The sequence below is a fragment of the Myxine glutinosa genome, chromosome 8 (assembly GCF_964187855.1).
Source record: "Myxine glutinosa chromosome 8, kmMyxGlut1.1, whole genome shotgun sequence".
NCBI lineage: Eukaryota > Metazoa > Chordata > Myxini > Myxiniformes > Myxinidae > Myxine > Myxine glutinosa.
In genome coordinates, this window is record NC_136268.1 from 110,504,484 (window position 1) to 110,520,882 (window position 16,399).

General features: G+C 37.1%; 1 protein-coding gene across 2 annotated transcripts in view; it reads left to right on the top strand.

Moving 5' to 3' along the window:
* The window catches only part of LOC137432842 (sulfotransferase 1B1-like), a 106,044-nt gene that overhangs the window by 11,976 nt on the left and 77,669 nt on the right, over positions 1-16,399 (top strand). For both annotated transcript variants that reach the window (XM_068125093.2, XM_068125095.2), the window contains exon 2: positions 2,890-3,050. In XM_068125093.2, the coding sequence (XP_067981194.2) occupies positions 2,890-3,050 (161 nt within the window). The remainder of the gene's footprint in view (positions 1-2,889; positions 3,051-16,399) is intronic.

Sequence of the window (16,399 nt, forward strand, 5' to 3'; positions counted from 1 at the left end):
CAAAAACTAATCAGCTGAGCGCGGGACCATATACTAGATACCCACCAAGTTTGGAGACGATCCGATCAAAGTTACTCAAAAAATAAGGGTTTCGTCGACCTCCATGATTGACCACAAAGTGACCTTGACCTTTGACCTTGACCTTCAAAATTTTGTGTGCTGAAGGGTATCTCTATAGGACTCTGATATGCGAAGTTACAGGAGTTTCCAATAATAACTGTGGTCTACAGAGTGATCTAAACGTGGAAAAAAAATGATTAACCACAAACAAAAAAACAAAAAAAAAAACAAACAAAAAAACAAACATACAAGCTGACTAATACATCTTGCAAAAACTTCGTTTTGGCAAGATAATAAACATATGTCACCCACAGGGTGAACCGTATCTTGCCAAAATGTGAACATGAGTGACTTGCTTCAGGTCACACTGAGGTGAACACCTCCATGATTGGCCGCAAAGTGACCTTGACCTTTGACCTTGACCTTCATAATTTTGTGTGCTAAAGGGTATCTCTAAAAGACTCTGATATGCGAACTTACAAGAGTTTCCAAAGGGAACTGTGCTCTACAGAGTGACCTAAACAATGCGAACTAAAGCAATACAATATACATGAAAAGTGCAGTTTTTTCGTCATAACGCCGTCAAATGACGTCACATTGTCAAACTAGTTATATGTTTGGAAAGCACTCAACAAGGGCTTCAATTTGAGGTACTACTCGATATGGTAACTGAAACTTGAAAATTTTACCTTTTGGTCAAAATTGAATGACCTTCAAAATGACCTTGAAGGTCAAGGCCGATCGACACCAAAAACTAATCAACTGAGCGCCATACCACACCCTATATACCCACCAAGTTTGGAGATCATAAGATCAAAGTTACTCAAAAAATAAGGGTTTCGTTGACCTCCATGATTGACCGCAAAGTGACCTTGACCTTAATAATTTCGTATGGTGAATAGTATGTCTTCATGACCAACGCACATGAAATATTGAAAGATTTTGATGAGAACTGAGGAAATAAATTTTTCATGAAAATTCCGTTTTTTCGTCATGACGTCATCAAATGACGTCATAGCGTCAAACTGTTTACAGATCTGGGAAGCACTCATCAAGGGCATTCATATGAGGTATTACTCGATATGGTACCTACGATTTCAAAATTTGACCTTGGGGTCAATAATTTTCGACCTCCAGCGCTAACCATGAAGGTCAAGGCCGATCGCCACCAAAAAATAATCAGCTGAGCGCCGGACCATATACTAGATTCCCATGAAGTTTGGAGACGATCCGATCAAAGTTACTCAAAAAATAAGGATTTCAACATTTGACCTTGGGGTCAATAATTTTCGACCTCCAGCGCTAACCATGAAGGTCAAGGCCGATCGCCACCAAAAACTAATCAGCTGAGCGTCGGACCATATACTAGATTCCCATGAAGTTTGGAGACGATCCGATCAAAGTTACTCAAAAAATAAGGGTTTCGTCGACCTCCATGATTGACCACAAAGTGACCTTGACCTTTGACCTTCAAAATTTTGTGTGCTGAAGGGTATCTCTATAGGACTCTGATATGCGAAGTTACATGCGAAGATATGGTACCTACGATTTCAACATTTGACCTTGGGGTCAATAATTTTCGACCTCCAGCGCTAACCATGAAGGTCAAGGCCGATCGCCACCAAAAACTAATCAGCTGAGCGCCGGACCATATACTAGATTCCCATGAAGTTTGGAGACGATCCGATCAAAGTTACTCAAAAAATAAGGGTTTCAACATTTGACCTTGGGGTCAATAATTTTCGACCTCCAGCGCTAACCATGAAGGTCAAGGCCGATCGCCACCAAAAACTAATCAGCTGAGCGCCGGACCATATACTAGATTCCCATGAAGTTTGGAGACGATCCGATCAAAGTTACTCAAAAAATAAGGGTTTCGTCGACCTCCATGATTGACCACAAAGTGACCTTGACCTTTGACCTTGACCTTCAAAATTTTGTGTGCTGAAGGGTATCTCTATAGGACTCTGATATGCGAAGTTACAGGAGTTTCCAATAATAACTGTGGTCTACAGAGTGATCTAAACGTGAAAAAAAATGATTAACCACAAACAAAAAAACAAAAAAACAAACAAAAAAACAAACATACAAGCTGACTAATACATCTTGCAAAAACTTCGTTTTGGCAAGATAACAAACAAACAAACATACAAGCTGACTAATACATCTTGCAAAAACTTCGTTTTGGCAAGATAACAAGCAACACTTTTAAATATTTTGAAGATAAAGGGCAGGTTATTTTTCATGTCATGAAATGTGTACACAGATTACAGTCGGAGGATACTTTGAGCTGTGTCCACAGATCCCCACACAAGCAGATGTTGAGATGGGATTTGCACCCAGCACACGTACCCTACACGATACCCCACAATCCATTCATTTATTGGTATGGTGTCATGGTTAGAACACAGAATGTAAACGAATAAACCAAACATTTAGACACAGGGTGTTTGGAGCATCCGCTCTGAATATGGGAGGTCGGCTGTTCGTACCTCGGCCAAGTCATACCAAAGACTTCAAAACGTGCTGCTTCCTTGCTTGATGCTCGATATTCAAAAAGGATAGAGCACGGTCAAACAACCATGAGTTGGTAACAATGGCACAGCCTTTTGATGGTCAGGCCTGCATCGAAGTTCCTTGCAAGGGAACTCGTGGTATTGTTAATCCCATTAAATTAGAGACAGAACACAAACGGATTGAGCAGTTTCCTTGTTTGGCAAGTTTAATCCTGCAGAGAATCCTCGGTTACACACATTTCATATTTAAACCTTGTCTTCATATTTTGTTTCCTCTTTATATTCCATTCCCTTACACCCATTACGTGTTCAGTGCAACAGATCAATCCACTCCTCCCTTCTTGCTTCATCGAGCCAAGTTGGTTGATATTGATGGCGTACCCATGAATGAATATTTTGCATCTAATTGGGAGAAGAAAAGCAACTTCCAAGCTCGACCGGATGATGTTCTTGTGCTCACCTATCCCAAATCAGGTGAGGTTCTAATTTCTCACACCCTAAACACCAAAACATTTTACTTTATAAGAATAAAGCTTGTATTTAATATATTTTATTCATGGTACAAGGATGTGATAGCATGGTTAATCGAGTGAATGAAATCCGAGGACTTCGAGTGATCAAAGGAAGTTCTTAAACATCATGTCAAAAAGTTTTGCTTCTTCTTGTCTTATCTCCGTTGAGTCAGCATCTGCAGGCGAGCTGTACTCTGGCAAATTTGTGAGGGATGACATCACAGTTCCCTATAGGTTAGAGCAGGAATTTGTAATTTGTTCATAGTACTGGCAATAGCTCAGCTATTCTTCGCAAACGACACCATGGCCTCATTAATGTCCACCAACTAATGCCAGCAGATGGGTCGTCCAGTTAAACATCCACCAATGGGACAGAACAGTGATGCCTCGCCTTGTCTGCGAAGTACCTGGATGATTTATTGACTCAAGTGTAAAAATAAAACTGGTAGTAAAATCGATAGAATCTGAAAATGCAAAGCCCGTCCGCGTCCGCTTTGTTTTCAGCCTTTTTTCTTTTTTTCTTTTTTGTATACAGGAGCGAGGCTCGTGAAAGAGCTAACATTTATCACACAAAGAAAAATCTAACGGACACACAAAACATATAATAAGGGTAGAGGTAGACAAGATGGGGAGAGAAGGGGAAACATACTTACACAACATTTGAGAGCAGGGACATCGGGAGATCTGTGGGAGGGCTTGGGGTGGGGGAGGCGTGGGAAGGGGGGAGGGGTGGGAGAAGTATAAAACACAAGGACTTCCAGGAAGGAAGTTGGTATTTCAAAAAAGTGAATCTGGGGTGAAATTAGCGGGGGTAGAAAAGATCAAGGTTTTGGATGGGGGAAGATAAGAGATGGTGGTGTAGTGGAAGTGGTGGGTGAGACTCAAGACGCCAATGGTCGGAAACAGGTTTTACAAAAGGTCTGGTTTATTAACTGGTTATTCACTTCATTCCATTACCAAATAATACCGTTTAACTCAATGGACCAGGTTAACTCTATTCGCATGGTCCTTCTCGTTCGGCTGCAGCGCCGAACTCGTGGTACGCGTTCATTCCGTCGTGCTGGGCTTCTGAGGATGAGTGCTCTCTCTCAGCGCTGTTCACAGGGTTCCGTTCCGTTCCGTAGGTCAGAGCTTCTGGTGACAAGTCTCTTGACTCATAGTTTGCTCTGGTTTTTATGGGCCTTGTCGCGCTAATCCCTTCTCCGCTAATGCCCCGAGGTCATGCATGCACCGAGTCCTGGCACCAGCTCGCTCCCCTCCTGCTGCGAGTTCCCTTTACCAAACGATAGGGGGGTGCTCCAGCCTGGGGCTGTGACCAGGTGGACAAGAGATTACCATGTTCGTGCACATTCTTGGCATTCATTTACGGAATCATCTATCTGCTTCGTTACCAGTCTTAATCAATGAGTTACCAGTGCCAATCAATAAGTTACACTGAGTTACACTTCCACAATTCCCTCATCTTTTTGTTTTTGTTTATATTAACCATTAATCTAAACATCAATATAAGTAAACAATCAATCACTACAAGTAAACATCATTACAAGTATAAGTAAATAATCAATCACTGCAAGTAAACATCATTACAAGTATAAGTAAATAATCAATCACTGCAAGTAAACATCATTACAAGTATAAGTAAATAATCATAACTTTGGTAATCAAATTCCCTTAGGCATACACCGTCATCCTGCAAGAATCACAAAACATTTCGTTGGTCATTGACTCCTTCCATATTGTTCAATCTATTGCATTTGCATCACAAATATATTTTCAAAACAACACTTCACCATCACCAAGATGCAACAATTTCACTTCATTTTCAAGTTTTGTAAAGCATCTGCACCATCTGGCAAAAAACGTTTGCCTCCACACAAATGTTGACTTTGTTTGAAAGGAAGGGCTGATCACTTGTGTTTGAATCCAGGTATGAAACATTTTCTCCTAATGTCTTCATAGCTCCTGCACTACTTCGTGTAGGATTTCGCTGTTGTGGTAACATTGCGGAGTCATAGACTGACCCTGCTCTCCATGTAGCATTCTTGCCACTTTTTTGCTGTGAACCATAATGATTCCTTGAACAAGGCCTTCGCCCAGTTGTAGTCGACTTGCCTCCTCCCTCATTATGAGTGGGCAGCAAGTATTGGTGTGACGTTGATTGGCCAGCAAGATGTGGAACAGGGATGCCGGATGCATCCACAATGATGTTGGGACCATGGTGTTCAGGTCATCCATGGTCCATACCAGGAGTGGCCCGCAAAATCGTGCACAGCTGTTGTGAAAAGGCACAGCCATTGGTTTGCAGCTCCATGCTGGCTCCCCGGAAGTTGGTGAAGTAATAACATATGTCCCCGCATTTCACAGAGGTTGCAGGTAAAATGTCGTTGTCCTGCAACTTCTGATGTGATGAATGTTCGAAGCCTTCGAACAAGAGTAAGTGATCGCCTTTCTTTCATATGTTGCAGTGTGATCCAGGCAAATGGTCACATAAATTTCCTTGGTGAAGGTAAGCATTCATCTCCAAGTTACACGGGAGAATGTCTTCATCATTCTTTGAGAAAGAGGGTGTATGCCACGTTTAACTTCATTTTTTAGCCACAAATTTTCTTTCTCGAACTTCTTCCCAATTCCGTTAGCACCCCCTTCAAATGTGATCTCGTCTTATCCTTATGCTCAGTCACATCTGAATCTGCTTTCCACACACACTGAATCAGATAGGGTACATCTTACCATGAAATCAGCATAATCATGTATATCTTCCGACAGTTTCACATTCAACAATTTGTTGTTTTTCCTTAACACAAAAAAGTTATATTCATTTATATGCGTCACACAAATAATATTCAATCAGGTATGTATTTCACTACTAAACTAAGAATAGCATCCACAATTGCTTTCAGGTTAATATAGTTCAAAAATTAACTCATGCAGGTATTTTAGCACTACTCTAAGAAAATAAATTGTATATGATTACAATCACAAACGGGAATATCTAATTCCCAACAACAATTTTCCCAAACCAACAAATTAAGCATAATGTATTATTACCATAATTCCTCTCCACTTTTTCTTTTCCCTTTTTTTTTTTTTTTTTTTTTTTTTCTAACAGTGTGTCACTCGTGGTGATATGAGTTCACTGATATTGTAATTGACACAACTCATAACATTGTCGTTATGCCATTATCTTAATTCTACTGTATTCATTTGCAACATCACTTGATTTAATCTTTTAATCTCAGTATTTATGTCGCCATAAAAGTCTTCCTTTTCTGGTTCCACATTTCTTTCCTCATTTGTCACTTCATGCGTTATCATCGTGTTGTTGGTTACCTTATTCAAACACACCGTCACTAAGGCTTTCAAGCAAGCCACCACTAAAACAATTGCCAATATAACTACTAAACCAACAAACAAGTTTGCTACTCCTTGTATATATTCATACCTATGACATAATTATATGTCGATGACATTCAACATTATATACCAAACTAACAAGCTTCCTAAAAGGTAAATAAAGAAAATCCCTTAATATGTAACATAAATCAGATTATTTGTCTTACCCTTATCCCCCTATCTCCCGGGGTTGAACTCAATCCCCTGATCATGAGTGTAGTTGTGATACATTTTTCACTCATGTTGTATTAATATCAGCAGGTAATTGTATGTCATGTAGGCAAATAAATGTCACTATCCCAAGTAGGAATATCACATGTTGAAAATGTAATGTTTATCAATGCAAGGGGTGTTAAAATGTAATTCGAATGACTGTCAATCACGACTATCATTTATCTGCCACTGAATGTTCTGCTGGGCTGCTAGGTGCAGCCTCATTTTCTGTGGGATCATCCACCTTAGCCCTATGTGCTTGCTTGCAATGAGAGGCATGAATCCAACTTTCTATTTTGGGTCCATATTTGTTTCTATTCTTATCAATCTCCTATGGTTTATCATTTCGTTCCAAGATACCGCAACCAAAGGTTTTAACCAAAGCTCTTCCAAACTATTTCCAATTTGAACAAAAAAATGCCAGTGAAACAATGATTCGAAGAATTAACTTCAAGGGGTCAATAAATTTATTCTATAGCCAGATCTAATTTTCCCATCCAATAGTTTGCCTTGCCACATGTCATATTATAACACTTTAATAAACCTTCGAAAAATGTTTCCCATCTCAACAAATTTCCTTTTTACAAATAGCCATGTGTAACTTACGTATTTAACGACAATTTCCTCTCAATTTGTTTGGCCTAGCTGGCCGCAAAAGTGGCTGCCAGCATGCAGTACCGTTCTTTATCTACCAAGGAAGTGCTCGTCCACACAAGACCTCTACCAAAATGTTGTTTGTAAAAACAAATCTGGGATTTCTGATTACATGGATGCACACTCTCAGGACATTTTCAGGCTGCTGTTAACAATCCACTACGATAAATTAATTCCTTTACCCACAATCAAATAATTAGTACAAATTGAGGATATTATCCCTATCACATTCTTTTATAGATTCATTATGTTGGATCTAATTTTTTCCAATAATTTTCCACTGCTGTAAGGAAGAACAATAGCTCTCATAAGTCTTAGTAATATCGTACTTAATTTACCCAGCATCGAATAATTTATTTACTATCCTTTCTCATCTGTTAACCAGTGACTTTGTTTGAACTCCAGAACTGAAAAACTCATAATAGTTCAAAGCAGCAAAATTTTCTTTACTATTTTCCCATATCATCTATGCCTAAAACACATCCATACATACAGCACAATTTATATGCTGATAAAATTCAAGTTTATATATATAAAAATCCATGAGCAGAGTACTCTGGGAAGTCAGTGTAAGACCTCTCCAAAATTTGGCTAATTTTGTACTCCCACATTTTTATGAAGCTCATATCCATAAATAGCTTTGATTCTCATATAAATTCGATCACAATGGAATCCCAAGATTACTCCCAATTTTTACTATTAATGAATAGCTGCTCATAACTCAGCAAATCAAATCTTTATTCTCCATCTCCCTTGACAAAAGTGATAATTTTCATAACCAAATTATATTTCTATTTTTTTATTTTACGAATTCTCTCGATATGCGATCCCATCCCCATGGAACTATCTATTTTTTCAGACAAGGCACACTGTCGGTGTCAACAATCTTGTAAGATTGATACACAAAAACACTAACATTGACACACAAAATACCCACACACACATGCATTATGCGTATTTGTTTGCGTTGGAACCCTTATTTACAGATCCGGATGGGTGTCAACTTTATTTCAATTTCTCAAAATTTGTCCTTCAATTTTATAAGCGCTAATACACAAATGGACCAAAAAGTTTATTCTTAGAAAACCCCTATGACGTCACATTGACATTACCCTTTCAGTTCCCACAATAATTTATCCAAATTTGACTACCCACCCATTTGTATGTCAGTCGACCACTGACCTATCAATCGTGTGGAACAATAGTCCGAAATTCCCACCTGATCATGATGTGACTCTTGTCACTTGGTTTGCCAAAAAATTGCAAAGCAATCGTTCCAACTTTGTAAATTTAAAATTTTGTGCCCAACATTAAAGATCCAATTTCGGCATTTGATCGATTAATTATCAATTTGCTTACAAGCAAAAGAAAAATGAATAATTCTTGCTCTGAAAACTTTTCAGACACAAGAATCATCGACAGTTATTCATGTTTGTCCAGTAATCTAATCTGTTGAGGTCAATCGTCATTTGGGATTTGCCGCAATGAAGGCCTAATCATTGTCTGAGGTATTGGTCAGCACTGGTACCCTTGATCTTAGTTTACCCTATGAACTTGTCTTCCTTTTGGTATACGGACATCCTCTTTGCCAATGTCCCATCCGTCCACACTTGAAACACCGGTTTCTGTCGTTGCCTGGTCTGTGCACCTGTGCACTTGTATTGCTGGGCTGCATCTCTACATCCCTGAGTTGCCACTGCAATCTCTCGTTATCTCCCGAAACACGAAAAAATTCTCTGTACCGTCCTTTTTGGGGAGACAACTGGAAATCAGATGGGACAACTGTCCCTTTCATTCCTAATTTCGAGGGCAGTTGTGCATTTTTCTCCTCCACTGTATCCTGTATCCTTTTTATTTTAAGTTCTAGATCCGTTATCCGTTCTTGCTGTTCCCGTTGTCTGGATTCACCATCCCAAAGATGGAATGCAAGCCAGTCTACCGTTAGATTCTGTCTCTTCCTGGCTTTCAATCTTTGTTCCAATCTTTCCAATCGACTTCGCTCAAATGTACCCTCTCTTGGAAACTCCTCATCATGTCCCTTTGTCCACAAATACCAATTCTCGACCTGCCTTATAGCTTCGGCACCATAACGGTCGTACATATGATGTGTACAAGTACCTTTTTGTGGAATCTCTGGTTGTCCTTGTGTATTCTTGCAGGCTCCATTTCCCATTTTGCCTTTTATCAAAGTAGCGTTAGATGTGTTGTAGTTTGTTCCTCTAAAGCTTCTCTCGTACCTCCAGGAAGGATCTCTCCACCTGTTCAAACGGTGATTTCCAGAGAATCTCTCTCACCTGTGGCTTTTGCACAATCCAATCTCACAGATCAGTATTTGCAGATGAGCCAGAGGGTCAGTATGAAATGGGTGAATCCTCAGGTGTCCGCTCTGTTGAAGGGGAAATCGTACAATGGTAACCGCACATATATATCTATATATAAACTCACCACCTTGCTCAATTTTCCAAGGTTGTCTTCACATTGATAATATCTCACAAAGATATTAAAGCTTCTTTCTTGAGACCGCATTTTCATCAATCAAACGATCAATATATTCAATTTAATTTATTGAATTCAATTTATCCAGTTAAATTTATTCAATTAAATTCAATCAATTAGATTCAATCAATCAACAATTCAATCAATTATTCAATTTCAATTAATTCACCAATATTCATCAATAAATCAAATTAATCATTTTGGATGACTCCTTGCATAGCCCTTTCCCCAATGATGTCAGGACAGGTCCATCCATTGACTGAGATCGAATCTCATCGGTCGTCACCTCTGGTTCATACCTCATGTCAATTGATGAATCACCGTCCTGTCCTAGGGTCATATCTGACATATTTCCCCATTTTGCCTGGTCTCCACAAATTTTCTTTGCAACCACTAAAGGCAACTCATCCTTCATTCGTGAGACAGCCAAAATGGATGGCAGATATTAAAGTTCATTGGGAAAAATATCTCATCATTTTTCTTTTAATAGTACCCAAAATCTCTTGGCAATATAAATTTCGTAAAACTCCTGAGATAAGACTGTAAAATTCCTTCAATCATGCTAAATTTTGAAACTCCATCGCTTGTAACACCCAATTTATCCCATAGGGCTTGAAAGTTCTTTCCCAAGTTCATGCAATCATTCTGCATTTGAACCCTATGATATCATTCATAATAATCATCATGATTTTATAGTCATGGTCCTATCATAATAATCTATTTAAAACGAACATTTCCTTTATCACCACAGCTATGTGGTATAATCAACAATAGAATAAAACTGTACATAGCAACAGGCTACCTCATGGCCACTTAGTATACCTATTGACAATAAGTCATAACAATATCGAATAATCATTGAACAATTCAAAAAATCGCTTCCACTGCTCCAGCCGCAGCATTCGTCATTTTGTCTGCTCATCCGCGTGACCAAAACGAAATAAAGGGAGCTCAACCATTACACAGCGCTTTTAATGGCGCATGCCAAAGGAACTCAACGCAATTTCGACTCGGCCAGAAAACGAGCAAATTTTGCAGGATGTTAACTGGAATTAGTCATGAAAATATATCCAAAATACACAAAAATACACACCCACAAAAATAAACAACAAAACCCAAACAAACCCAAGGTCGACCATATTACACAATTAAATTACACCTTAAATTATTCATTAAATTACTCATTAAATTACATCATTTCAGCATCGTATTGATTGCTGAAATGTTCATGGGTTTGAACACACCTTAAAAGAGGTATGCTTTGCGGTGTTGCCCACCTACCACGTTGAATTAAATTACATCATTTCAGCATCGTATTGATTGCTGAAATGTTCATGGGTTTGAACACACCTTAAAAGAGGTATGCTTTGCGGTGTTGCCCACCTACCACGTTGAATTAAATTACATCATTTCAGCATCGTATTGATTGCTGAAATGTTCATGGGTTTGAACACACCTTAAAAGAGGTATGCTTTGCGGTGTTGCCCACCTACCACGTTTAATTAAATTACATCATTTCAGCATCGTATTGATTGCTGAAATGTTCATGGGTTTGAACACACCTTAAAAGAGGTATGCTTTGCGGTGTTGCCCACCTACCACGTTTAATTAAATGACATCATTTCAGCATCGTATTGATTGCTGAAATGTTCATGGGTTTGAACACACCTTAAAAGAGGTATGCTTTGCGGTGTTGCCCACCTACCACGTTGAATTAAATTACATCATTTCAGCATCGTATTGATTGCTGAAATGTTCATGGGTTTGAACACACCTTAAAAGAGGTATGCTTTGCGGTGTTGCCCACCTACCACGTTTAATTAAATTACATCATTTCAATTAAAAAAAACATCGCTTCTACTGCTCCAGCCGCAGCATTCGTCACTTTGTCTGCTCATCCGCATGACCAAAACGAAATAAAGGGAGCTCAACCATTACACAGCGCTTTTAATGGCGCATGCCATAGGAACTCAACGCAATTTCGACTCGGCCAGCAAACGAGCAAATTTTGCTGGATGTTAACTGGAATTAGTCGTGAAAATATATCCAAAATACACAAAAAATACACACCCACACAAATAAACAACATTTATTCTGTTCAACAGAACAAACATTTCCTATATCATGACATGCATGTCTTCAAAATTATATGACCAAGAGAAAAAGTAAAACTAATTAAAACTGCGGGCAGTGATAATCCGGGGACCATACCGCTCCATCCTGATTGGACGGGTGCGTGCTAGAGTCGTTAATAACGACAGTCCAGATGCGATTGTTCAAAATTTCAACTCAATCGATCGAAAAATGAACGCAGGGATGCATTTTAAAGGTGCAGTGGCACTAACTGAGTTGCCACGAATATGGCCACAAAATTGCCAATATGGCCATCACAAAATATTTTCCTTAATCAATTGGCTCATAGCATAACCAATCTGCAAGTATCTCATCCGAAGATGTATCTCTGAGGAATTTTAATTAAATAAGTCATTTATAAATCAACGAGTTAATTTATTAAATGATTAATCAATAAATCAGAATTTTCCTTGACAGCCACATCACTTGGTCAGTGTCATGTCCAAATATCAGCTTCCTTACTCAAAAGGTGCCTGAGTTAATGTAATGTAATTACTGTAATAAGATTACTGCAATTACTGTAATGATTACTGTAATTACTGTAATTACCGGAACTGTAATTACTGTAATTACCTCAGGTAATTACTGTAATGTAATTACTGTAATGTAATAAGAAATGTTATTAATTAAATAAGTACTTCATTAATCGCTAATGATTAAATAACTCGTGAATTCTCATCCAATTCACTTGACTTTTGAATTGGGATTTATATATCCGTCAACTAGTTCAATCAACAACTATTTTATTCAACATAGGCCAAAAGTCAACAACAATTTCAAAAATCCTTAATTTTCATCCAATTCACTTGACTTTTGAATTGGGATTTATATATCCGTCAACTAGTTCAATCAACAACTATTTTATTCAACATAGGCCAAAAGTCAACAACAATTTCAAAATCCTTAATTTTCATCCAATTCACTTGACTTTTGAATTGGGATTTATATATCCGTCAACTAGTTCAATCAACAACTATTTTATTCAACATAGGCCAAAAGTCAACAACAATTTCAAAATCCTTAATTTTCATCCAATTCACTTGACTTTTGAATTGGGATTTATATATCCGTCAACTAGTTCAATCAACAACTATTTTATTCAACATAGGCCAAAAGTCAACAACAATTTCAAAATCCTTAATTTTCATCCAATTCACTTGACTTTTGAATTGGGATTTATATATCCGACAACTAGTTCAATCAACAACTATTTTATTCAACATAGGCCAAAAGTCAACAACAATTTCAAAATCCTAAATTTTCATCCAATTCACTTGACTTTTGAATTGGGATTTATATATCCGTCAACTAGTTCAATCAACAACTATTTTATTCAACATAGGCCAAAAGTCAACAACAATTTCAAAATCCTTAATTTTCATCCAATTCACTTGACTTTTGAATTGGGATTTATATATCCGTCAACTAGTTCAATCAACACCTATTTTATTCAACATAGGCCAAAAGTCAACAACAATTTCAAAATCCTAAATTTTCATCCAATTCACTTGACTTTTGAGTTGGGATTTATATATCCGTCAACTAGTTCAATCAACAACTATTTTATTCAACATAGGCCAAAAGTCAACAACAATTTCAAAATCCTTAATTTTCATCCAATTCACTTGACTTTTGAATTGGGATTTATATATCCGTCAACTAGTTCAATCAACAACTATTTTATTCAACATAGGCCAAAAGTCAACAATTTCAAAATCCTTAATTTTCATCCAATTCACTTGACTTTTGAATTGGGATTTATATATCCGTCAACTAGTTCAATCAACAACTATTTTATTCAACATAGGCCAAAAGTCAACAACAATTTCAAAATCCTTAATTTTCATCCAATTCACTTGACTTTTGAATTGGGATTTATATATCCGTCAACTAGTTCAATCAACAACTATTTTATTCAACATAGGCCAAAAGTCAACAACAATTTCAAAATCCTTAATTTTCATCCAATTCACTTGACTTTTGAATTGGGATTTATATATCCGTCAACTAGTTCAATCAACAACTATTTTATTCAACATAGGCCAAAAGTCAACAACAATTTCAAAATCCTTAATTTTCATCCAATTCACTTGACTTTTGAATTGGGATTTATATATCCATCAACTAGTTCAATCAACAACTATTTTATTCAACATAGGCCAAAAGTCAACAACAATTTCAAAATCCTTAATTTTCATCCAATTCACTTGACTTTTGAATTGGGATTTATATATCCGTCAACTAGTTCAATCAACAACTATTTTATTCAACATAGGCCAAAAGTCAACAACAATTTCAAAAATCCTTAATTTTCATCCAATTCACTTGACTTTTGAATTGGGATTTATATATCCGTCAACTAGTTCAATCAACAACTATTTTATTCAACATAGGCCAAAAGTCAACAACAATTTCAAAATCCTTAATTTTCATCCAATTCACTTGACTTTTGAATTGGGATTTATATATCCGTCAACTAGTTCAATCAACAACTATTTTATTCAACATAGGCCAAAAGTCAACAACAATTTCAAAATCCTTAATTTTCATCCAATTCACTTGACTTTTGAATTGGGATTTATATATCCGTCAACTAGTTCAATCAACAACTATTTTATTCAACATAGGCCAAAAGTCAACAACAATTTCAAAATCCTTAATTTTCATCCAATTCACTTGACTTTTGAATTGGGATTTATATATCCGTCAACTGGTTCAATCAACAACTATTTTATTCAACATAGGCCAAAAGTCAACAACAATTTCAAAATCCTTAATTTTCATCCAATTCACTTGACTTTTGAATTGGGATTTATATATCCGTCAACTAGTTCAATCAACAACTATTTTATTCAACATAGGGCAAAAGTCAACAACAATTTCAAAATCCTTAATTTTCATCCAATTCACTTGACTTTTGAATTGGGATTTATATATCCGTCAACTAGTTCAATCAACAACTATTTTATTCAACATAGGCCAAAAGTCAACAACAATTTCAAAATCCTTAATTTTCATCCAATTCACTTGACTTTTGAATTGGGATTTATATATCCGTCAACTAGTTCAATCAACAACTATTTTATTCAACATAGGCCAAAAGTCAACAACAATTTCAAAATCCTTAATTTTCATCCAATTCACTTGACTTTTGAATTGGGATTTATATATCCGTCAACTAGTTCAATCAACAACTATTTTATTCAACATAGGCCAAAAGTCAACAACAATTTCAAAATCCTTAATTTTCATCCAATTCACATGACTTTTGAATTGGGATTTATATATCCGTCAACTAGTTCAATCAACAACTATTTTATTCAACATAGGCCAAAAGTCAACAACAATTTCAAAATCCTTAATTTTCATCCAATTCACTTGACTTTTGAATTGGGATTTATATATCCATCAACTAGTTCAATCAACAACTATTTTATTCAACATAGGCCAAAAGTCAACAACAATTTCAAAATCCTTAATTTTTCATCCAATTCACTTGACTTTTGAATTGGGATTTATATATCCGTCAACTAGTTCAATCAACAACTATTTTATTCAACATAGGCCAAAAGTCAACAACAATTTCAAAATCCTTAATTTTCATCCAATTCATTTGACTTTTGAATTGGGATTTATATATCCGTCAACTAGTTCAATCAACTATTTTATTCAACATATAAATCCCAATGCTACATGAGGGACAATGAGGGACAGTGAGGGAGTGTCGGTATGCAATTTTTATCCAATCGCCATCTTTCACAATAATTCTGGACCGGTATGAGAAGGGGTTGTCTGTCATGAATTTATTTGTTGATCGAACGAGTTTTAGACATGGCGGGAAAACTGAAAAAATTATTTATTTAAAACGGGTGTACACGATTGTACACGTGTACGGACCTTACCGAACCGGCAAACAAATCGCCTCATGGTGCACTTCATGAGCCGATTTGCCCGCAGACCAGAGTAAGGCTTTTAATACCCAGCGTATAATGTACATATCCTCGCAAGCTCACGAATAATTGAATCATTTAAAACGTTCCATCCTTGGATTACCTATGGACAATCACAAGTCCCACACACCAAATCCTCCATGTATATACACATAACTATTCCCAAGTTCGTAAATCATACTGGACAAAAACAAGACACACTCACCTTTAAAGGTCTTGTATGAGTCCAATTGATCCCAGCGGTGCCTCCATATTGTAGTGGAAGTGGTGGGTGAGACTCAAGACGCCAATGGTCGGAAACATGTTTTACAAAAGGTCTGGTTTATTAACTCGTTATTCACTTCATTCCATTACAAAATAATACCGTTTAACTCAATGGACCAGGTTAACTCTATTCGCATGGTCCTTCTCGTTCGGCTGCAGCGCCGAACTCGTGGTACGCATTCATTCCGTCGTGCTGGGCTTCTGAGGA